The following is a 24,885-nucleotide window of genomic DNA, read 5'->3' as shown; positions in this document are numbered from 1 at the left end:
GAAAGACCAGACAAAGACCGTGACCACTAAGCCCTGCTACTCCCCAAATGGCAGACTGACAAGTGCTAGGAGTCCAGAACTGTAAGGTCCAGGTCAGCCATTGCCTCTTGGCCAAAGGCCATCCACCCCCAGCATACCCTAATGAGAAACACCTGCTGCTTTTCAGCAAGCCCTCTGCCCGGCATTCAAGGTCCTTAGAAATCTGGCTCTTTTCTGGACATTTATAAAAGCCACCCCAACCACACAAATTGGTGGCTCTGGCTAAAGTGGGCAAGTTGATGTCTTATCCTTGTACACCCTGGTTCCCCAAGACCACTGGACCTGGGCCATAGTGGACCCCCAGCTCTCCTCCACCCACCCCTCCTCAGGATCCCAGCTGCAGCATCACCTCCATGAAGCCTCTACTTGCATGGGCCATTCTCTAGTAACCAATCCTAATACGATCTCTTTTATACTCCCTTTCCTTTTGGGCAAATCTTATGCTTCATTGAAATCCTCAAGGCAGAGCACTTATCTCATGTTTGTGTCCCCCAGATGGCGCACACAAAGGGATCACTGGACAAAAAGAAGGGGGGGCGTGGGTCAAAGACACGCTATATCATGCAAGGCTCAGGTTCTTCCCCTGGACTCTTGCAGGGAATGGGCCACAGAACGAAGGTGACAGCAAGACTTGACAGGCTTAGGGGACAAAGCCCAGAGAAGAAATTTTACCTACCACTGAACAGGAGCTGGAGAGCAGCACGCAGCTCAAACCCAGTCCCATCTGTCATTTACTGGTGTGCGTTTTACTTCTCTGAGCCAGTCTCCCGAGCTATACAAAGAGGATAACACTTCGTCTACTTACCTCCTAGGTTCAGTGTGAGAATCAAGCAAGATAACATATAGGAAAGTGCTTAGAAGTACAAACAGTAGTTGGTGTTAGTTATCCAGACGGACTTGAAAAGAGCTCAGACAGGGGCCAACTCTTGGCCCTAGGGCGAAGGTGGCTTTTATTTCCTCTCTTGGGGAAGTGGGGGACACCAACCTAAGGAAGGGGTGGGTGCGCCCCCAGAGGCTGGGGCTGGAAGAGCTGGATAATCACTCAGAAGGGCTTCTCCACATCCAATCCTGGCCCTGGGCTGCAGGCTGTGCCCACGAGAGTCAGTCCCCTTAGGGTGGCAGCTCCCGCCTGAAGGGAGGCACATGGAGGTATCCGCTGGTGTTCTCGAAGAGGAAGGGGGAGCAGGTGCCCTGAATGAGGAAGCAGAGGGCCGGGATGGCCGACCCCATACTCAATGCCTGCCCAGGATTATGATTTGCAAAAGGCCTGGCTGGTGTGACTTTTCTCCCGAGAAGGGCCAGGGGGGCTGGAGGCATTGCTCGATTCAATGGCTGGTCCTTTAAATGTCCATTTCAAACTGTGACTCTTCACCTGGGGAGAGAAGGGGCAGACAGCCAAGTAAGCAACGGGTAAACGGTAGGGCTCATATTTTAGAGGCCAGGGAGAGGCGTTATTTTTCATTTTGTTGTTCCTAAAAGAGTGGGGGCGAAGGAGAATGGAGGGAGGGCATGACTCCAGTAGGAATTCCTGGAAACAGGCCTGAAGGTCCAGCTGTACTCTCTTCCCCAATCCTAAAGGAAGAGTAGAGCCTGGGTCTCCCCACAGGAGAAGGGACAGTCCTGATTTTTGTACAGTTTTTATTGCTCTTAATAAGAATGAATGGTTTCTTGACTTTGATATAAATATAACCTCACAGAAGAATATTCCTTAAACAAAAACCTTTATCGAGCATGTGTCCCAACCGTGGTTTTGAAGATCGCATAACACAACCCACAAGGCATATGTCCAAATACCCATGGACTAGCCTGACTCTGCAGTAAAAGGGTTATTTTGGTAATTCAGCTACTCACTGCCCTCACCCTAACTCTTTCCACAAAGATCTCCAAGCAACTCACACTGCAGGAGGGTGTTTTCTTAAATGGAGCTGCCTCACTCATGATCTCTCAGGTAAGGTTGCTTTGAGGTTCTATGTACCGAGATGCCTGCCCCGGCCCCCAGAAGGAAACTGGCCACTTCTTCTCGTTATATTTATCCAAATATATGGTCCAAGGCTAGAAGCTCTGGCTAATATCCCGTTAAGCAAAACGAAAAATTATGTCCATCCCTCACCAGCACAACGGAACTCTTAAGCCATTATTGTGGTTCAGGGTTGGTCAGCCTGGGGCACCTCTGGGCCAACCCTGCATTTGCTATGGGTGAGCAAAGCTCCAGAAACTGGGAGGGACTTGCCACAGCCAGCAGGTAGTGATGGTTCCACAGTGTCAGGTGTAACTATCTCCATCCTCAACTTTTGAGGCAAAAGGGGGTGGGTGGGAAGTACCATGGAGCTGACCACATGAATCTATCCATCCTTCTCTGCATCCTTTAATGAAAGGCAGTGACCACACTGCCCGGAGCTATCCTTCACACTGCTCTGTGTGTGCCTAGGTTCACCTCCCCCCCCCCTCCCTTCTTCCCAGTGCTCTCCAAGTCTACAAGGCAAGGCAAAGCAAGGGCTGTCGGGCATGGACTGTGGGGTCCCCAGGGTAATTATGAATCACGTCCTGCAGGCCCTAGGTAGATGGACTCTGCTGCTGTCAGCAGGGCCAGCCCAGCCCGAGGTCCCAGTTGCTTCCTGTCTGGCCTTGGTCCACTGCCTTCCAGGTGAAGGGTCAACGGGTTCCGATCTGACTCAGGTTGTCTGCAAGTGCTTACACTTCATCCTCCCACAGCAGGAGAGCTGAGCCACTCTGGTGAGCTAGTCATGATGCCACACAGAGTGCATTCACACACACCTCACACCCTCCATCAGGGTGGGGGGAAGGTGGGGTGAGATATCAGGAAGGACCTAGCCACCCCATGTCAAACCTGCAGAAATAACCAGTTGCATTGTTTTGATTGGTCTTCATCAAGAATCCACCAGTGATCATTACCCTGACAGGAGGCACCCTGGATGCCTTCCTGATCCTGTAGGCCTATAGTCTCCCAGAAGGCAAGTTTACTGTATCTTTGATAAGTCATGTCCTGCACATGCACACCATGGATGTGTCCCAAGTGTGGCAGACACAAGGAAATGCTTCAGGGACAATTATACCAAGGGTCATGCTGATGTCAGTTTGAATTGTCTCCCCTGTGACACCTGCTCTGATGTGTCACCGAAATCAGGGCTTGCACCTGGTCTGTGTTCTAGCCACTCCCTCTTCACTCTCCTTTCCCGAGCATCATTTCAAACAAGCTCCCCATGAATTAGATTACCTGATGGGGCCAAATCACCTCTCCTGGAGTTCTTGGACCCCTTCCATGGGGAAGGTTGGTGCCGCTGAGACTTCTACCCACCCTCCCGACACTCCCTGCCTGGTCTCTGAGCTGCTCCACAGAAGGTGGGGAAGTGACCATCATTCCCTTCCCTGAAATGTCTTCTCTGAAGGGACTCCATTGGCCACATACGTTCCCTTCCTGAGGAAGAGCCTGGCCGGGCCCTGTCACTCACCGCCGGCTGGCTTATCTTCCGGGCTGTTGCGCAGGTGGTTCTGGCTGGGCTCTGTGGGGGGCTCCTCACTGGCGGGGCTGGTGACCCCGGGAATGGTGGGCAGGTCCCGCGGAGGTGTTTTGGTCACAGGTGAGTTCCGACACTCCATCAAGAATTTCCGGTCGTAGATGATCCTGGTACCTGCAGCGGGGCAGGGACATTGAAAAAGCCATCTCGAACCTCCTGCCTGCTTATTTTCCACTTCTTTGAGGCATGGCTCTAACAGAGGTGGCAGGTTTTTCTGCAAAAGCCAGATCAAGGAGGAGTGAGGCTGGGGTGCCTGGCGGGCTCAGTCAGCAGAGCATATGACTCTTGATCTTAGGGTTGTGAGTTTGAGGCCCACCTTGGGGATAGAGTTTACTTTAAAAAAAAAAAAGAAGCACACACACACACACACACACACACACACACACAGAAAGGGAGGAGCAAGGCAGATTCAGGTGTCCGGCTCTAGCCCTCCTCTGTTGCCTCAGAACCACCAACCCCATCATGTGGACACTCCGATGGAAGAAGAGGCCTGGCAGCCCACCACACTGCACCTTCTCCCCTGGGCTCTCTCCTTAAAGCCCATCAGCTCCTTTACCTCGTCAGTGCTCAGTGTTATTACTCAGGACAATCACAGCCAATACTACAGAAGATACATATTTTTTATTTATTTGACAGAGAGCACATGCAGGAGGAGGTCCAGAGGGAGAGGGAGGAGGCTCCCTGCTGAGCAGGGAGCCTGACGATGCGGGGCTCGATCCCAGGACCTAGGGATCATGAACTAAGCCAAAGGCAGATGCCTGACTGACTAAGCCACCCAGGCTCCCCAAGAAGGTACATTTCAATTCAGTCCTTAGAGTACCCGCATGGGATATCCAGAATCTGTAACTTCATTTTACAGATGAGCAAAGAGAAAGTTGAGTGATTCCCCCAAACTAGTAAAAATGAGAACTCTCCCACCTGGGCTTTGTGGACAGGAGGGACCCATGGGGTCTTCCCACCAAAGGCTCTCCTGCTAAGCCCATCTCCCCTGTGATATCTGCTCTGATGTGTCACTGAAATCAGGGCTTGCACCTGGTCTGTGTTCTGTCCACTCCCTCTTCACTCTCCTTTCCCGAGCATCACCCTTGGGTGGGGACCAAGTCTCATGGAGTTATTCACTACCCTTAAACCACACCCAGGACCCACCCTGTAAGGACGGTTGCCTGATACTTTAAAAAGGAACATTTTCTATAGTCCAGAACCCAGGATTCTTGTGCCCCAGCTGATTTCATCAAAGAACAGTGACTAGTGAGAATTGATTCATGTTCAGTCCCTGTTTACTCAGGATGACCTTTAAGCACCAGGATGGCACTAGTAACGCCTCTTCAACGCCTCCCTCACACTCCTGATTCTCCCTTTTCAACAAAGAGCAGGCCTCCGGCTCAAAGCCTTCAGCAGGCAGTGGAATCCAGCTAGAATTTAAAACTGTCTTGGTGTCATTATATTTCTTTTTATAGTTACCTTCTATTTATGGTAAGTGAATCTGGTTTTCCATATATAGTCGTGATATCAAGTTTCCTTTTAATATAGGATAGGATATCATTGGATGTGATAATAGCATGTATGTTATAAATAATATATATAATAAAATAACAAAAACTAAGTCAAAAAGGTAAATGATATAAGATGAATATTAAAGATATATACAAAAAGAAGACAAAGTATAGTACAAACTGCAGACAGAATACGGGTGCCGGAGTTTAGAAGCGATGATTTAAAGACTTCAGGAATGTCCTTGTCAATAAACCCGAAGGATTTTCCCCACTTAAGGGCGACAATGAGTGACATTCCGACAGTGGGGATCCACGGCTCAATGCTGAGAACCGGGCTCTCCAGGAGCAGCCCCATGAGAGGAACCCATTTGCACCCTTGAGCTCTGAGTCTGAATGCATGAGGTTGGGGTCCTTCTGCCGAGGGCTGGAATGTGAGCAGCAGAGAAATGGTAAGATACCAAAAGGTGCACTTGGCCTACCTGCCTGTCCCCGTCTGACTGCAGCCCGACCCAGGCAGTCACCCTGTCTTGCTCTCCTGCCTGAGGGGCAGTAATGCTGAAGCCCTGTTATCATCACCGCGTGGGCCACAGCTCACAGCTCACATTTCTTAGTGGGAGGGTATAAAGCAAAGCACACAAAACCCAGCCTGCGTTGGAGGCTCTGCTCCTCCCCCTTTGGGCCTCAGTTTCTTCATTGGTAACATGAAGGCCTGAGTGCCTGTGAGTCCAGAGGGCTACAAACAGAGAAGGGCAGTGGCTTCTCCTTGAGGGTAAATGCCCTGGCTTCCGAGATGGACCACTCTTCTGTTTCTTAATCCCCAAGACTCAGCAAGAATCTCCCTTGTCCTTGCCTGCCTCCAGCTTCACTTTTTTGTTGCTTTGTTCACCAAAGACTAGGAAACTGACCCCATCAAAGTGGCACCTAAGGGTTGGAGATTCGATAGTCTTCGAAAAGAACTGGGGCGGGGGGCACCTGGGTGGCTCAGTTGGTTAAAAGTCTGACTTTTAAAAGAAGATGTTATTTATTTATTCATTTGAGAGAGCGTTTGTGCACAGGTGCGTGTGAGGGAGGGGCAGAGGGAAAGAATCCTCAAGCAGACTTTGCTCTGAGCGCAGAACCTGACCTAGGACTTGTTCTCTTGACCCAAGATCACGCCCTGAGCCAACACCAAGAGTCAGATGCTCGACTAATGGAGCTACCCAGGCACCCCTAAGCATCCAATTCTTGATCTCAGTTCAGGTCATGATCTCAGCCCCGCATTGGGCTCTCTCTCACTCTCCTTCTGCCCCTCCCCCACCTCTTTTCCTCTCTTAAAAAAATTTTTAAAAACCCCAAACCCAAAAAACTGGGGGTCAGTAGCTTCTGGAGAAGTTCTTTAAAGTCATGAGCCTCCAGAGATTTTTTTTTTACATTGTGGTAAAATACAAATAACATAAAATTTGCCATCATAGCCATTCCTAAGTGTACAGTGCACTACATTCACAGTGTTGTGCAACCAATCTCCAAAACGCTTTCATCTTGTAAAACTGAAACTCTATACCCAGGAAATAGCAACTCCTATCTCCTTTCCCCCTAACCCTTGGAAACCACCATTCTATTTTCAGTCTCTACGAATCAGACTGCTGTAGGTACTTCATACAAGTGGAATCATACAGTATTTGTCTTTCTGTGACTGGTTTATTTCACTTGGCATAATGTCCACACGTGGACCAGGTGTCAGAATTTCCTTACTTTTTAAGGCTGAGTAATACTCCATCGCATGGATATACCACATTTTGTTTATCCACAGACATCTAGGTTCCTTCCATCTTTTGGCTATTGTGAATACTACTGCTGTGAACACACATGTGCAAATAGCTCTGCAAAGACCCTGCTTTCAATTTTTGGGGGGTGTATACTGGGAAGTGGCACCAGGTGATTTTTAAATCATTGATTACACTTAGAAGAGAAAAAGAGCCTCCGAGCCTATTGTCCTACACCTAGGGCAGCTGTTTAAAAATAAGAATCCTCATTTGAGCTAATAAAACCCAGGAACTAAATGTCAGCAGAGAGGGTACCCAGGACATGCTCCATCAGAGGGAGGGAGCCGGGGAGAGAGCCTGCAAGGAGGGTGGGATGGTGATGTTCAAAAGTCAGCTGTCAAAGGCGCCAAGCCTTGCAGGGGACTCTAAACCCCCTCCCACTCATCTGGGGTCGGTGAGGAATATGAGATGGAGATCAAGGTAGTGGAAATGTTTCCCATAGAAGTAGCTTTAGCTTTTCAACCCTTTCTTCTTCCATCCCTTTGTGGGATGTGCTACCACACAGCTTCAGCGACCAGTGATCTTCTGGAAACTCCCTCCGTCTCCCACAGATGAGACAAACAACAAAACACACATTCTCATATTGTCAAAAATAGGCACCCTTGGCTGAAATGCAGTCTCCCGAGATGGGGACTTGGCCTGCATACAGGAGCAGGAAATGGAAACCGCGGCAGGGCGGGGGGGTGGGGGGAATGCCAAGGTCCCTGCAAGACGCTAAGCGGCAACAGCTGGAGGCTGTTGGTCAGGTGTGGTCCTCTGGGGTGTGTGGGTATCACACCTGGTGGTTTCCACAAAGTACTCTACAGCTGAGGGCCTACTTTCTCTTTCTATATTAGGGAAAATGACCCAACTCCGTTAGGCTTCTATAAACAAGAGCATGAAGAGCTTCGAGGCTCTAGGTGGCTTCAAGATGGCAAAGCCAAGACATTTTTTTCCCCTGCTGCTTGTCTCAAAAATCATGCAAACGCCAAGAAATAAAACAAGAAACACAAGCACATACTCAAGTTGGAAGCAAGGGGGGCTCAAACTGGGACTCCAAATCACAATCTGTGAATACAGAAAGCGAATGGAGGAACAGTTCTAACAGAGAGGATGGGGGGGCATCTAAATGTGGGGAGGTGGGGGTGGACGTTGCAATAGGAAGTGGGGTTCTGGAGAACCCCAGGAAGGTTTGGGAATTAGAGGCATCATGGAAAATGGGAACGGGGCTAACAAAACAGGCAGAGATCCCCTATGCCCCTCACTCCAGGAGGGAGGGAAGACAGGGCAATTAAGTTCAAGTTGACTTCCTGAATGGTGCGCCTCAAACACGGAGCCCTGCCCTGCTTCAGAATACAGAGCAAAGATAAAGAACAACTGATGTTGATTTTGGGAAGGGGGTTCCGGATGAAAAACAGCAGCTAGCCCCCAGATTGAGCCCACCCACCTGCCTCCACACCTTGCAAAGGGCCTCCAGTCAGCTCTGCAGTGCTCACTCTTAAATATGAACAGCCAGATGCCTCCATGCATTTCTGAGAAAAGCTTACATCAATGGAGAGACCCAAACAAACCAAGAGGGAAACAGTAAAGAGACTTCTCTGTTTTTTAAACTTTTTGAAGACTTTAAAGAACAGTAAGGGCAAAAAAGTAAACAGACAAAAAAAGAACAAATTAGAAATCTAGTATCAGATAACAGAAAGTGAAGAAAGAGAGAAAAGAGAAACTGCTAGAAGGAATTTACTGAAAAAGTAAAAAAAAAAAAAGAAAAGAAAAATTTCCTGAATTGAAAGAGATCAGTCTTTGAAATGCCCTTTGAGTATCTCGTGTAATGAATTAAAAGTACTAACTTAAAATTCACTGGGAAATTTCACAATCGTTTGGGTAGAAAGATCCTAAAATCTTCCAGAAAGGGAAAAATACAACAGGTGCACACAAGGATTGGGAATAAGAATGGCACAGACGTTTTCAATGGCAATGCTGGAAGCCTGAAGACCGTGAGTCAATGCTTTCACAGTCCTGAGAGGGAATCCATTTCGGCCTGGCTTGATGCCCAGCCAAACACCAATCAAGTAAAAGTAGAACAGAGACATTTTCAGAACACTACAGGAGGAATATTCTACCAAAATTAGACCAAGAGTAAGGGCTTTAGGGGATCTCGTATCAGTGGTTACATAGCAGGTCCAGAGCTGCCAAACCGTCAGTTCCCGCCAGAGGGAAAAGAATGGACTGATAAATCCAGAAGTCGGATTTTGTGTGTAAAACTGTATTTTGTTGAGTATTTTAGAGGTGCTGGAGGGTGTGGAAGACTTACTTGAATGAAAACTAAGCACATTTTTAAAAGTCATCTCTATATCCAATGTGGGGCTCAAACTCACAACCGAGATCAAGAGTTGCATGGTCTATGGACTGAGCCAGTCAGGCACCCTAAAACTAACTACATTTAAAAGTTTTACTTAAAGAGAAGGGAAGAGGGAGAGAGGGAGGGTGAGAGACCACGTGCGCGCGCACACGCGTGCACACACACATTCACGCAAGTGGGGGCAGGGGCAGAGGGAGAGAATCTTTAAGCAGACTCTTTGCTGAGTGCACAGCCTGAGGCTGGCTCAGTCTCAGGACCCATGAGATCATGACCTGAGCCGAAACCAAGAGCCAAAACCCAAAACTAACCACATTTTACAATGAAGCAATTATTAACTTTTTTTTTTTTTAAGTTGTACAATGGGGTGCCTGGGTGGCTTGGTCGGTTAAGCATCCGACTCTTAGTTTTGGGTCAGGTCATGATTTCGGTTCAAGGTCCTGGGATTGAGCCCCTGGTCAGGCTCCCTGCTTAGTGGGGAACCTGCTTCTCCCTCTCCCTCTGCCCCTCTCCCCAGCTTGTGTGTGCTCTCTCTCAGATAAATAAAATCTTTTTTAAAAAAGTTGTACAATAAATAACTACCTGGCTCGTCAAGGGTCATAGTAATAAAAATAATGCATATATTTTTTAAAAATCATGGTATAATCATATTGGGGAATGGAAAGAGGAGGGTGTATAAATGATAATAAGTCCTCCTCTATCCATAGTTAAGTCCAGAAAAAGTTAGAAATATGGGGGTAAATCCCCAAAGAAAGAGCTGGAAAACGTTGGTTGCTTCTAAATAGTGAGGGGAGGTTGAGAGGCAAGAAGTTACTGCTTTCTTAGGAGCCTTTTAGCAAACTTGAGATTTAAGTATTTATGTATATAAACAACTTACGTCTAACTTTGACAGACTTTTTTTATGGAAAAAAATCAAGCCCATACAAAAGACAGAATAATATATTTATACAAACACATATATGTATGTAAAACTTTGATTTTTTAATATTAAATGACAGGTTAAATTATGGATCAGACCTACAATTCGGTGCTGTACGGTTACTATTTGGAAAAAGCGTACATTGTCCACGACATATTGTGTGAAACAGAGTCACAGAACTGTACATATTTTGTGTCTGGTGACCTCTGGGGGAGTGAGATAATCCAGGCAAAGTGAACCTCTTTTACACTGAGCAGATTTTGTTTTTTAATACAAAACTTTAATACATAGGGCATTAAGCAAACAAATAAATACGGAGATAGGGTAAGAATCTCCTTTTCCAGTAAGTCAAGTTAAAATGGCCCTGGCTTGAGCTAGGTAGACTCTCCCTGCTCTCCCTAGAAAGCCTCGGGGCTCCCTGCTAGACTGGGTAAGTAGAGTGCAGAGCCTCCCCTCTAGCACCTCTCTGGGCTGCTGTGTGCTAGACGTTAACTCCCAACTTCATAGGGTTATGGCGTGGATTAGAACAGTGGCTGACACAAGGTAAGACCTTTACGAACAAAGCCTAGATTTTACGACTAGCATGCCTTCAGGTGACAGATTTTTAGGGACCAATTATATGGTTAGAGCTAGGATAAATCAGATGGGAGGTAAGTAACCCTGAAAAGAGACTGGGGGTGGAGGAGGGTGCGTAAGGGCACCCTCTATCCCTTTTTTAGTCCACAGAAATGTGCTTCAAGAATCAACATGAGCTTTGGCATGTTTGGTAAACCAGTGTCATTCAGGACTTTAAAAATTTCAGATGTGCACCAAATACAAGAATGGTATTTTTTCTCGAGGCATGCTTGTGGTGACGACAGTTTGCTTGAATGTTCAAAGAATGCAGACGTTCCGGGGCACCTGGGTGGCTCAGTTGGTTAAGTGTCTGCATTCAGCTCCAGTCATGATTCTGGGGTCCTGGAATCGAGCCCTGAGTCAGGCTCCCTGCTCGTCCCTCTTCCTCTGGCCCTCCCCACTTGTGCTCTCTCTCTGTTCTCAAATAAATAAAATCTTACAAGAAAAAAAAAAGAAAAGAATACAGACATCCTCTTAGGGTCTGTTTTCCTTACCTGTAAGTGAGGGCAGTGTACCAGGCTCATTCAAACGATTTTTAAAGCCCCAACCATGTGCCAGGCCTTATAGGTAATCTTTAGGGTCTGTTCCAGCTCTGACACACTACCGTTTATTTTGGGAATCTTACTGTTGGCAGGTGGTCAATGTGGTGGTGCAAACAGCACAGTGCTGGGAGGCCCAAGTTCTGGGCTCAAACCTGGGTGTGGAGTACCAGCCCCTCAACCCTGAAGGGCAGTCGAATTCCTCAGCTCTAAGAGGAGGGTACTAACTCACCTCCCAGAAGTACTGTGAAGATGAAATCACTGTGGGCCAGACCCTGTGCTCATAGCCTGTTAGGCCAGGTCTCAGTGCTCCCATTCCCCCACTCCCCACAAGGGAGATACAATATCCTCAACTCACAGACAGGAAACTGAGGCTCAGACAGGCTGTCCCCAGGAGCAGACCTAGCCTGTACTGCCTCCAATCCAACCTCTGTTTAAAACTAGCCAAGCAGACCCAGGCTGCCATGCCTCAGGGATCTTCTGACTTTTACCTATTCTTCTCAGGATTTGGCCAGAACAGGATGTTCCCTGAGAGAGGCCTGCCCTGATCTCTTCTCCACCTTCCCACAGTACCCACACTCGGGTTCAAAAGGGGGCTGGCCATGACTTCTGTAAATTGAACCCAGCTTGTCCCTTGCTTTCCCCCTGAGCCTCCCCTGGTGGAAACATTCTTCCCCTGAGCGGGTGACGTGAGGCCTAGCAAGAGTACAAGCACAGAATTCCTAGAACTGCTGTTCCCATTCCAGGGAAAGGGAGAGTGTTTCAAACATGCTCAGGGGAGGCTCAGATGCCTATGCTCAGATGCAAGCCAGCAGCCCATGAACTAAATACTCCAGATCCTTTTACATTCAGCTCCTGCCAGCAGCTCTGTGTCATCGTGGAGGCAAACTCAAAGGGCCTACTAGGGGTCTCCCTCCTCGCCCACCACACACCAGGCAGTCTGTTTCGCAAGCTGAGCCACCTTGTCAGGGAGAAAATCTTGGGTAGAGAACCAGAGCTTGCTTGGTCTGAGATTTTTCTTCACTTCCGGCCCGATCAGCTCTGCAAAGGCAACCAAGATCTGGATGTTTATGAAGCTCCCTAAATACCAAATGAGGGCAATCGGTGAGTGACAAAGGCCCCTCTCGCCTTTGACGCCCTGATGTGTGAGGGAATAGTCCACTTTATTTGAAAATAAAGCAGCAGGGACGGAGCTTTTGCAGAAATATGCAGAACAAAACAGCTGGAGTAATTATTCTAAGGGCTGGCCAAGCTCCTTCCCCTTCCCTCACCCGCCCCCAAACGCTTCAAAATGCACCAGTGCAGAACAGGGAAAGCTACCCCTGGAATTCATTACCAAAAGGGAGTGCCCATCTGAAATGCCTCCCGTTCCATAGCAACAAAAGCTGTGGCTGGAAAAGGGAGGGGCCATTTTCTGTGTGAACTGCCTCCACACCACATCCAAACTCGTTGGCTTCAGTCCCAACCTCCAGTACCGCCATCAGACTGTCTTTGGAGATAAGGTCTTTTAAAGAGGTCATTAAGTTCAAACAAGGCTCTTAGGGTGGGGCCCTGATCCAATACACAGATGCCCTAAGTGTGTGGAGGGGGTGGCTAGGTGGCTCGGTTAGGCGTCCAACTCTTAGTGTCGGCTCAGGTCATGATCTCAAGGTTGTGGGACTGAGCTTCCCCGCTCCCCCGCCCCAGTTCAGTGCTCAGTGGGGAGTCTACGCATATATGCTCCCGCTCTCTCTCTCCCAAATAAATAAATACATAAAATCTTAAAAAAAAAAAAGGGGGGGTAGAGGGAGATACCGCAGATACCAGTAAAGAGGCAGCAGGAGGGGCGCCTGGGTGGCTCAGCTGGTTAAGCCACTGCCTGTGGCTCAGGTCATGATCCTGGAGTCGCAGGATGGAGTCCCGCATCGGGCTCCCAGCTGTGTGGGGAGTCTGCTTCTCCCTCTGACCTTCTCCCCTTTCATGCTCTCTCTCACTCTCTCTCTAATAAATACAATCTTTTTTTTAAAAGATTTTATTTATTTATTTGACAGACAGATCACAAGCAGGCAGAGAGGGAGGCAGAGAGAGGAGGAAGCAGGCTCCCTGCCGAGCAGAGAGCCTGATGCAGGGCTCGATCCCAGGACCCTGGGATCATGACCTGAGCTGAAGGCAGAGGCTTTAACCCACTGAGCCACCCAGGAGCCCCAAATAAAATCTTTAAAAAAAAAAAAAATGAGGCAGCAGGAGGACAGCCGTCTGCAAGCCAATGGGAAGGGCCTCAAAAGAAACCAGCCTTGGTAGTACTTTGATCTGGGACTTCCAGCCTCCTGAACTGTGAGAAAATACATTTCTGTTGTTTAAGCCACCCAGTCTATGGTATTTTGTTATGGCAGCCCTAGCAAATTAATATAGGCCTGCTTTCCCCCTTGTATTCCAAAGGGCAGAAGATAAATCAATGTATACACACACTCTCTTTAAGGCAGATCTGGTATGTGTCACCAGGAAACCAAAGGCAGTTCTGGACCAACCTGCACCTCCTGGCATTCTCACTCCTACACATTTTCGGACCTCTGGGCTCAGAACCTGATTCCATCCTCCTGCCAGCACTCCAGGAAATCAAGGAAGTTCAAATGGGGGTGCTGGGCAGGGGCAGCTGGGCAGGGCAAGCGTGGGCTCCCCTGAAGGGTGTTCCAAAAGCCTGGCTGCTTGAGGAGGAAGGAAGAGGCAGGCTAGAGAGCAGGTAGCAAGGGAAGCATGACACAAATGGCAGGTATTTCCCAGGGACCTGGCATCATGGCCACCTGTATGAATATTGGGCCTTGAAAACGGGCACAACGTTTTCAGGAAGGTGTCCTCAGTTCTTAACCCAACAGTCAATTCACAGGCTTGTGATTCTGGTCTGTTTCTATACCTGGCCTTGGGTCTGCTTGGCCACACAGCAGAATGGGCAGTTAAGCTCCCTCAACGGACCACACTTTGAGGCTTGGCCTTTGTGGAAGACTGCCTGAACATGTGGCCCTGTAACTCTTCCCATCCCTGCCCTACAGGAGGCTTCTCTCATTCCAAGGCAGTCATCTCTCCCTTCTTGGAATCTGGGCTAGCCCTGTGTCTTGCTTTGACAGATAGTATACTGCATATGTGGGCCTAGGTCTCAAGGGGCCTTGAAAACTCATGTAAATAAGCTCAGGTTAGACTCTGGACTGCACGGGCCCAAGAAAACAGAGAACTCCCAGCCTTTCAGGTGTCCCTAGCAATGCCCCAGGCATGTGGGTAAGGCCATCTTGGACCTTCAAGCTCAGGACAATCTAGCTGCCAACTCTATGTAGCCAGATGAGTGACCTCAGCAAGCTTATTAAAGAATGCCCAACCAGCCCATAGAATGGAGAGAAATAACAAATCATTGTTGCTGAAGTTACACTAAGTTTTTTTTGACACTCCAGGCCTAGTATCTGAGCTCTCAGTAGAATTTCAGGGACACGGACATTAGATTACAAGACACTTGTGCTGCCCATGTCCCTGATCATCCAAATGTCATGGGCAGATGTGACTTACTCCTGCCTAATCAGTGATGCTGGGTGCAAACAAGTTAACAAGGAGCATCTGTCCCAGTGTCTGAGGCCTTGGCCGCACTAGAGACATGTTCTGTATAAGGGCCACTTCTTTCTGTTCAATAACTGAAACAGTAGTATTAGTAATACTGTTATCTATAATACTAGGGTTAGTGAGAAAGTTCAGGGAAAGTAGTTCTGTCCCTGGGACATTCCAAGGTAAACAATTATATGTACCCCACAGCTGAACGGGCAGAAAAGAAAAATTTGTATGTTATCATTAAGCCAGCTCAGACCCAGGCCTGATGGCAAAGGAGCCAGGTTGCCCTGAGAATACAGTCATTCTAGGAGTCTTTTCAACTCTTCATTTTTTTTTTTTAAAGATTTTATTTATTTGACACAGAGAGAGAGAGAACACACAAGCAGGTGGAGTGGCAGGTAGATGGAGGGAGAAGCAGACACCCCGCTGAGCAGGGAGCCCAATGCGGGGCTTGATCTCAGGACCCTGGGATACTGACCTGAGCTGAAGGCAGAGGCTTAACAACTGAGCCACCCAGATGCCCCAACCCTTCACTTTCTACACACCTGACTCAGCACTCAAAAGCCACGATAGGAAGATGAGTAACACTGCTGGGAAAGAACTTCCCTTCTACTCCAGGGAACAAACATGTAAACAAATACACGTGATTAATTTGTCATGAATCATAATGGGAGAAGAGCTTGGGCGTGGCTCTGAGACCTGAAAGTGACAGGTTTTCTGTTTGTTTGTTTGTTTGTCTGAACATGTAAAATCTAGGTGTACAAATGAACATTCTTTGCTAAAAACCTTCCCTCTGGGAAGCAATCCTCTTTTCCATACCACTGTCCTATCTTCATTCCTCCCCTGCAAGGGTATCAAATAAAGACCCATACAAGAAAATGCCTCACTGCTTTATACCAACAGACAAACATGTTACGACCCTGCCTGTCCTTCATTATGCCTGTCCTTCATTTGGTAATGAAGGACTTTTTTGCTCTTTCAGAAAAACACACATAAGTTAAAAATCAAACTCCTCTTTCAAATCAGGCCCTGCCATCCTCTGAGGATATTGGAAGACAACAACAAAATGTAAGCCTCAGAAGGCAATTAAATCTCACAGCTATGTGTGCATTATTAGCATGTAAGGCCTAGCAGGCTGACGACTTGGAACAGGCAATTCTCACGTGAGAATCATACAAGTTCTACTGGTTATGGAGCCGGGGGGGGGGGGGTGTCTGCCTAATCGCCTCGTTCTACGGCTACAACTTTGATGCTTCCAATTCTGTTTCAGGCGTGTCTCCATCTTCCTAAGTAGCAAGCCAAGCCCTTGAGGTCAGACTGTCTTCCGGTTTTAGATGTGGTGAATGCCTTACAACCAGGGAGGCTGGTGGGCATCAGGGAGAGTTCTGGGTGCTCTACGCCAGGGCCCCCCATCAAAGCCTTTAATGAGGGACAATGTGGAATGTTCTAAATGCTTTAAAAGGAAGCTCAGAACAGTGTGAGAAGAGAACCCATTACATTTCCCTCACTGTCTTAATGTCCAGGTTCTTTTAACCTGTCTTTAATGATGAGACTCTGGGCAATGAGGAGACAGAATCTTCCCCTGTGTGACTGAGGCCTCGGGACACTGGCTGTGCTCTAGCTTCAGTGCCCAGCCCACCCCCTCCTCTTCCCAGCACTGTCTGTCCCATAGCCAAAGACTTGGAAGCTGCTCCAGGGTAAGCTTCCTGGGCACAGACTTTGTTTATCTAAACCAAGGGTGCCATTAACACCTGTAGCCTTACCTGCCTACTTCTGATTAACCTTATCCAGGTATGGGGTTTGGGTATGATTACCAGCCAAGCAATCCTGGAGGCTTGGGGGTCAAGCATCCAACATGGAATGGGGAACATGGAGGTTGATGGGAGAGGGGTGGAAGGTTTCTGACCCATTCAAAGATTCTGCTGGTCTGTGGTGTCACTGGTCATTTTTAAGACTCCATTGGCTCAAATATTTATACACAACACTCCTTTTAACATATTTCTCTAAAGATCTCCAGACTTCTAACCAGATCAGTGATTTAGCCTGTGAAAGGTTAATGACCGTGGAAAGTAAACTGGTGTCTTAGGAATGCAGATGGCTCAAATCAGCTGCTGTTCCTGTTCCCCTGGGGACAAACACTGCAGTGCCATTCCCAGCAAGAGTGACCTGTGGACACTGCGAGAGCTCCTGACACCTGCGAATAAGCTAGTGTGGGCACCTGCACAGACTCTCTCTAGATCCTGGTTTGAAGGCTGATGCCAAACTCAACCTCAAGAGGAGTTTACCTGGTGAGAAGCATCACTTTTTGCCAGACCCCAGGGGTGTCAAAAGGTGAGAGAAGTCACATTCCACTAATTTTTGAGTATTCAGCATGGTACTGGGATCAATCACTAGGAGCTGGTTAGAAATGTGGAATCTCAGGCCCAAATCCAGAAGCTATAGAATCAGAATCTGCAGAGTGCCTGGCTCAGTGGGTTAAGCCTCTGCCTTCAGCTCAGGTCATGATCCAAGAGCCCCCGCATCAGGCTCTCTGCTCAGCGGGGAGCCTGCTTCCCTCTCTCTCTCTCTCTGCCTGCTGCTCTGCCTACTTGTGATCTCTCTCTGTCAAATTAATAAATAAAATGTTTAAAAAAAAAAAAGAATTAGAGTCTGCATTTAAGTGAGGTCCTCAGGTAATGTATACATACATTGAGGAATGAGAAGCAGCACTCTAGACCAGAGCAAAAGGGTGCCAGAAATGACCTTTTCTTAGGTTAAGCTTCTTTGCCTTGGCAAAGACGTAGGGTGAAGTTGGGCTTTGGAGGAAGACTCTAAGCCTTGGCTAACTGAGGCAGACCAGACTCGCTCACATTAGCAGAAGCAAGGTGTGCTTTTTCAGGTTATGGGCTGTGAGCTGTGCCTGTCCCGCTGAACACTCCAGACAAGAAATCTGGCTTTAGGCTCCTGGCACAGCTAGCTTTTTCCCAGTTGGTCTCAGACACAAAGTTACACTCTGGTCCAGGTGCCCCTGTCCCTCTCTCCCAACTAAAGACTTTCAAAGGCAGGGAGATTTGTTCTGGTTTATAAAAAACAAAAAAACTAAAAACAAACAAACAACCCCCCTCCCCCCAGAAAACCAAAAACCCATTTCCCAGTCCATGGTGAGAAATGGATCAGATTTCCCTATAACCATGGCCATAGCTTCCAATATGACCTGTCCCCATCCAGCAACAAAGGGTGCAAGAAAGATCACTTGAGCCTTCAGACCTGCCTCAGTGCCCACCCTAAAAAGATCAAGTAGAGATTCACAGCCTCACTTGAAAGAACCCCAAAACTGTCAGGAAAAATCCTGGTAGACACAGCATGACACAGAGGAGGCCCACCAAAAGGACTACAAAAGACCTATATAGCAGGGAAAGATCATTTAAATCAAGGTTGGAGAAAGAACACTCGCTGAGAAATTTTCCTTAATCATTTTTAATAGAGGAGAGAGCATTTTTCCCCCTCTATGCTTGGATACGGTTTCTTGTTCAATCTGAGAAAGCCCTGTGAGGCTGGACAAGGGACATGTGTTTTCATGTTTGGGGCCCGGATAAAACAAGTACATCTATGATCCTTAACAGTTCTAACGTTGTATGTTTTGGATCAAAGGGCTCATGACCTCGGATCTGGCAGTGCTTGCCGGTGGTGGGACCATTGCCTGAGAAAATAAGCATGTGGCCCCCAAGGCTGCCAAGGGACCAGGCTGCCGCTCTCTGCCCGCGTCCGCCTGCACCCCTGCCTCAAAACGGAGCTCCACTATCCGCGGTGTTTTCGAGTAATTGGCCTATGGGCCGGAGTGGTGGAGGAGGGTGGAAGGGAGGGGAGAAGGGCAAAGCGGGGTGAGGGCAAAGCGGGGTGAGAGCAGCGCAAGCATGGTAGGGAAGTGTGAGCCACGAGGATTTCATCATGCAAACGGGCAGGCGGGTTTCATCAGCGCCTGTGTGCCGGGGCTCCCGGGCTGGGAGGGAATGCCCGACTCCCGAGGGCAGCCCAAGTCTGGCCCCCACCCGTGCCAGCTCAGCTTCCTCTTCCTCATGCACTTTCAGGGAGGTCACACGGTTCCCCCTCCCCCCCGGACAGAAGAACGTGTTTTTCTGCACAGCCCTGCCCGCGGCCCCACGTCCCTCTGCGGAGATCCCACATGCGCATATGGGCAAGCTGCCACAGGTGCAGGTGAGGCGCGGCCCGGGCAGGCGAGCGCCCTCAGCCCAAATCCTCCGTCAGAGGGTGCTGGCCCACTGCAAAACTGGGGGTGCCTCGGGAAAGAAAAAGGATTCTGCAAGAGTCGTTTATCCCAACAGAGAACGCCCATCCCATCCCCTAAAAGCCCCAGGCCAGGCCTCTCCTTACTCCCAGGCCACACTGACCCCACGCTGTGCTGCCTCAGAACCCCCCACACCCACAAGGGGCAGCACACCTCAGCATGTGGTCGGTCTGGAAGCGTGCTACCTGTTTGGGCAGGGGGACTCGGCTGTCTCTCCCAGGAGGAAACTAATGGAGCAGTTTGCAGCCCGGGCTCAGAAGCACGCATCCAGAGGGCAGGCAGTGGGAAGAGGCCATCTGCTGGCTCCCGGTGGCCACCTCCGTGACCGTCGCTACCTCCCTGACGCCTTTATTCCAGTCACCGCGCCCCTCAGCCCGGTCGCCCCGTCTGACTGGCGGCTCCCGAACCCTCTTGCACTGCCCAGTCAGTCCACGCCGCCCGCACCGGGAGCCCGCGCCTACCTCCCGGGGTGGTGCTGAAGAGCGTGCCGCCGGGGGTGGTGCTGTAGTCCCCGGGCGGCAGCTGCACGCCGTCGCCGAGGATCACCCGGCGGGTGGCCGGGATGGCCCGACTTGGGGTCTGGCTGCAGCCGCTGCCCCCAGACATGGTCTCTCGCGCAGCGCCCGCAGCCGGAGCGTGGCCCTACGGCCGCCCCGGCCCCTCCCGCTTCGCCTTGTCCCGCCCCCCGCTCACCCCTTCCGCCTGTGAGCCTCGGCGCCCCCTGGGATTTGTAGTTGCCGCGGCGCAGCTGCCGCACCCGCCTCCGCGCGGCAGCCGGTACGTGCGTTCCTCCGCACCTCAGGTCCGAGGCGCCCTCCCGATCGTCTCCCGCGCGCGGGTGCGGGAGCCGCCTCGCTTCGGCCCGCCCCTTTCGCTCGCGGGTGCCTCCCGCCACGCTGGCGGCGACTGGCTCGGGGCGGGGGCCGGGGGCTTGTGTAGGTCAACGCCTCGCGGGGTCGGGGCGGTGTTCAGGGCTGTGCGGTGATCCTGGCAGCCCCGGCTCTTGGGGAAGGCCTAGATTCCACAGGAGGACTTTGGGCGGGATGGTCCCCTCAACCCTTCTTATTCCGTGCTTTAGTTCCTCCGATGAGAAAGTGAGGTTTAATCGGTCCTTCATCCCCTCATGGGTTTTTTGAGGCTTCGCGGTGTAAAGAAATAACCAAGAATGGGCGTTCGGTGGCTTGGGGGACGGGGTGGGAGGACGCGTGAACAAGCCGCCCAGCTGGGTCATGAGGACTGACGCTAGAGCCGAGGTGGAGCTGACAGGGGCTGGACGTCGGTGGTGGCACGGGTGTGGGGGTGCTAAGAGTTGGTCAGCGAGGTTCCCTGTGGCCCTCTGAGTTGTGTACAGGGGTCCACACGCAGCCTGACAGTAGGGCCTCCTTGAACGAACGAATGAATGAGTCTTCAAGGAGCTCTCCAAGTGGGGACAGAAAATGCCAGGAGGGCGGAAAAGCCCGTCGTCGGGTGAGAGAACAGTTTCTGTCATGACGGCGACATCATGCAAGGGGAGAGGAGACAGGAGAACAGTTTAAAAGAAAAATGGGGGGGGGGGGTTTGCACCTGAGTGGCTCAGTGGGTTAAAGCCTCTGCCTTCCGCTCAGGTCATGATCCCAGGCTCCTGGGATCGAGCCCCGCATTAGGCTCTCTGCTCCGCAGCAAGCTTGTTTCCGGATGGTGAAGGGTCTTTTAAAGCATGCCAAGGTGTTCAAACTTTGTCCTAGGGAGGTAGGAGATATCAGAGATCTCTTAAGCTGGGAAGTGACACATTTAGGGTGGCTTTTTCAGAAAGATAGCTGGAGGCTGTGGAGTTTGAGAGTGGACCCCGGGAGGTATCAGGCCCCAGATAGGAAGACTGGCTGGTCGCTGGGCCTCCAGTTCCTACTATTAAGGCTGGTCTCCCCTGCCTATGCAGCAATTGAAATATGGCTAGTTCATATTTACAGGTGTAAAATACATAGATTTCAAAGACTTGGCATAAAAAAATGTAAAATATCTCAATTTATGTTGACATGTTGAGATAACATTTTTAATATATTGGATTAAATAAAATGTTAAAATTAATGATACCTGTTTCTTTTTACTTTTTTAAGGTGGAATTATAAGAAATTATATGTATATATGTATATGGCTCCTAATATATTTCTATTGGACAGTGCTCCTCTAGAATGAGGCAGTAATGAAAGCAATCCTAAAGTTCTTCTCAGAAACTTCCTCTTGGAAAACCATACAATCATCAAATTTTAGCTTTGGCCAGGTACACAGTAGGTCATCCAGGACAATATTCATCACCATCTTATTCATTCATTTGTTCATTCATTCATATTTATGAGGTAAAAGCTAATAATTAAGGAAAGTAAACTTTTCATTAGCACTAAGGTAAAAAAGAAATTCCAAAATAATTCTTATAATTTAAACTCAGTTTTCTTAAAAGTCTGTCCTGGCCAAAGATGAAAAACTAAAATGATCTGGAAGAGTAAGTGGAATATGTCTTTCAAATGATCCTACATACATATTTTCTTCAGTTGAGGTTTTTACAAATTGAGCTAAGATAAACTAACATTCTATGTCATAATCCTATAGTTTTACTGTGCAGAACTCACCACATCTTTTTTTTTTTTTTTTTAATTCACCACTGTCTTGTTTAAAAAACAAAAACCAGAGTCTTAGAGATGCAGGGGTTTGCCCAAAACCACACAGCTATGAAAGAGCTGAGGCAAAGCTGGAAGACCCAGGCTCCCCTCCCTTCCAGGCCTGCCCTTTTGTCAACACACTGGAAAACAAAGTGGCCCATCCTCCTGCCTTAGGAGGAACTGGTTTGAAAGGGGGGTTGTTCAGATGCCTTATTGGTTGTGCATCTTTGGTTAGAGCTGAGCTTCCAGGGAAGGCACCCGCTTAGCTCAACTCTCACAATGATCTCCACACACAGGCTGGAGAAGTTTCCATCCCATCTTGCTCTACTTGACCTGTAGGTAGGGAGGGACAAGGGACCAAATTTATCATTTTAAGTAAGTGGAATTTCTTTGGGTAGCAAACCAGGCACACAGATCTAGTCTTTAAGCAGCCCTGACTTCTCCGGTATTTGTCTCAATACATCTCTGCTGAACTGGACCAGTGCAGGGAAAGAGTGCCAACAGAGAGTCTCCAGGAGTGACTGCTTGAGGAGGAAGTGGCAGGCACCACAAGAGAAATGCTTTCAGAGTCTCTAAACCACACTACAATACAGGCTGTTTTAGGATGCCCCTCAGGTTAGGGAGGAGTTTGAGGGGCCTAGGCAGTGGGAGAAAAGTGATCCATGTTTTTAAAAAAAAGTGACCCATGTGTTAGTTTTAATCCATTCCTAATGTTATTTGATGCTGAAAACGTTCCCCCTTCACCACTGGGAGTCCTTCACTTTAGCTAGTGCATCCTGTCGCCATGGCCCCAGCGGTGTCTGGAGGCTACTGCGTTTTCTCGTTTTCTCGTACAATAAGGGCTTCCTATGCTTCTTGCCCCAGATCAAGATTCAACTATTTAAAAAAGACATGTTCAAAACAAAAGCAAAAAACAAACAAACAAACAACAAAACAACAACAAAAAAGCTCATAGAACAGACTAGTGGTTGCCAGAGACAGAGCAAGGGGTGGGGGGGTGGGAAGGAATGGGTGAAGGGGGTCAAAAGTTACCAAAAAAAAAAAAAAAAAAAAAAAGACACATTAAAGAAAAGAGGCAGATTCTTCACTGACTAGAGGATAAACAGACTATCATTGAAAAGAAACATATCTTACTGTGAGAAATACCTTTGCTGTTTGTTACTGGAGGCAAAGCAGAAGTGAGAGTCATGGTGTCATGGCCCATGAGCACGAAGGGGCTGAATGCTGTGGTGGCCAAAGACACAGCATGGAGGTCACATGAGCTAACATGAAGGAGTCTGTTAAAAAACAAAATTTTACTGAGTGAATTTGAAGATCTAATTGGCTTTGTGAGGTGATTTCCGAACTCGGCAGAACCTAGCAAGTAGAGGGATGTCCCTAGGAGTTGTACAAAATGGAGGGTTTTTATAGGAAGGAGGATAGGGCAAGGATATTATTAGCAAAGGAAAGGATGGTTACTTTTTTTGAGGGGGAAGGGGATAGCAGAGTTCTTATCAAGGGGATTACCTTACCAGAGCTGATTAGGAAATTTCAGATCCACTGTTAAAAGGTCACATTCCTGGGAGAGGTTCAAACTGCAATGAGGTTTTGGTTTGCTGTGGTTGGGGACAAATGACTCCATTTGAGGCTTCTCGTTCCTCTTTTAACAATTCCCAATGGTGAATTTAACATTTTAATATAGTTTCTAGGCTGGAGAAATTACAAAAAATTCTAATGGCTCAGAGCAGGGTCTGCGGTCTTTAAACAGACCTCAAGAGTAGGTTCTCAGGCTTAAAATCATCTTCTTCCCGTGTGGGAACCACACCCTGGCGCTGGTGAGTGTCAGGAGTGGCCATCTGGGATTGGCTCGCAGTTGCATCATCTCCCTCCCCACCCCCCACCGTGAGTGGCTCTGGGTGTGTGTCCACCTGAGAAGGTTTTGTGTGCTGCTCAGGAGAGCAACACAGCAGAGAGCCTCTGGTGGCAGCTGAAGAGCAGATCAGTGGGAGACCAGTGCCTTGGATCTAACCAGCCCTCGGAGATACATTTAGGGTCACTCAGACTGGGTCGTTTGAAGAGAATTGGATAAAAGGGTGGTTTACTAAGGTGTGGGCTGGAGGTAGGGAAATCATAAGGTCAACTGCAGTATCTGGGACTGAAATTGGGCCTGAAGGAACATGGGGAAGGTGTGGGTACTGAAATCCAGAGAGAAAGAGAGTCCTTGAGAGTGTGCACTTGCCAGCACAAGACCAGGCTCACTATGTGGAGTGGCTACACCAGGGCTGTCGCCTTCAGTCCTGCCCAGGCACAGGGAGGGGGCTAGGGAACAGAAGCTCAGACCTCTCTGACCTCCAGCCCTCCACTGTCCTGTCTGACTCCCTACTGGGCTTATCCAGCTAGAAGACAAAGGACAAGTGATAGCCCATCCTCCTGGGGCATAGAGCAGGACAGAAAAGAGTGGAGATTGAATCTACAGCACAGTGGAGTAGAGAACACATCAGGAGGGGAGTGCTGTGTGGAGCGATCCAGGGCAAATCCTAGTCTGGCAAATCCATGTGTGCACGTGCCAGAAGCGTGCTGAGCCTCACAACGCACTCTTCTTGTTTTGGGGTGATGACAGTGACCCGTGCCCACCATCCCCTTGTGTACAAGGTGAGACGTCAAGGTCCTTCGTCCCCAAATGTTCCTCCAAACCCCCAAGTGTCTTCTCCACTCACAGACTGGTGTTTGAACTTCTTCCATTTTAGCTTTTATCTTTGAGCTGAAGGTTCTGCTAAATGTTAACTGTCCTTGACATTCATGACTCCACAAGTAAGGAAAAAAGGAAGCGAACATTTCCTGAGTTTCTACTCTGTGCCTACACCCAATGCAAGAGGTTTGACATTGACAAAATCAATAAATCACACAACAACCTCAGAAGGCAAGTATTATCCACATGGCAGGCACAAGAGCACGGGGGAGGGGCAGACGGAAAGGGAGTAGGGAGCCTGACTTGGCCCCGGACCCTGGGATCTGGGCCTGACCAGGAGGTAGCCGCTTAACCAACTGAGCCATGCAGGCGCTCCTCTCCCCTCTTACAAGGGCACCAGTCTCACCAAGGTAGCCCTACCTCATGACCTCATCTAAACCTAATTACCTGCCAA

The 24,885-nt window shown here is 48.9% G+C and overlaps 1 protein-coding gene across 1 annotated transcript; it reads right to left on the bottom strand.

Annotated features, from left to right (window-relative positions):
- Positions 1-757: 757 nt before the first annotated feature.
- EIF4EBP1 (eukaryotic translation initiation factor 4E binding protein 1) lies at positions 758-19,834 on the bottom strand. The gene is made up of 3 exons (XM_080830874.1): positions 19,592-19,834; positions 3,510-3,689; positions 758-1,411 (listed from the first exon to the last, which is right to left on the bottom strand). Exons 1-3 carry the CDS (start codon positions 19,734-19,736, stop codon positions 1,380-1,382), a joined length of 357 nt encoding a protein of 118 aa, XP_080687000.1. The 5' UTR covers positions 19,737-19,834; the 3' UTR covers positions 758-1,379.
- Positions 19,835-24,885: the final 5,051 nt, after the last annotated feature.

The sequence above is a fragment of the Martes martes genome (genome assembly GCF_963455335.1).
Source record: "Martes martes genome assembly, chromosome: 2".
Lineage (NCBI taxonomy): Eukaryota > Metazoa > Chordata > Mammalia > Carnivora > Mustelidae > Martes > Martes martes.
The sequence above is the reverse complement of the archived record's forward strand: the minus strand, read 5'-3'. Positions and strand labels throughout refer to the sequence as shown.

Bases quoted from the DNA above. Each gene is read 5' to 3' on its own strand.
- EIF4EBP1 (XM_080830874.1), bottom strand. From the start codon at position 19,736: ATGTCTGGGGGCAGCGGCTGCAGCCAGACCCCAAGTCGGGCCATCCCG. The intron at 3,690-19,591 runs GTAGGCGCGGGC...GCCCCGCTGCAG, and splicing joins CTTCAGCACCACCCCGGGAG to GTACCAGGATCATCTACGAC. The intron at 1,412-3,509 runs GTGAGTGACAGG...TTCTCTCCCCAG, and splicing joins GGAAGATAAGCCAGCCGGCG to GTGAAGAGTCACAGTTTGAA.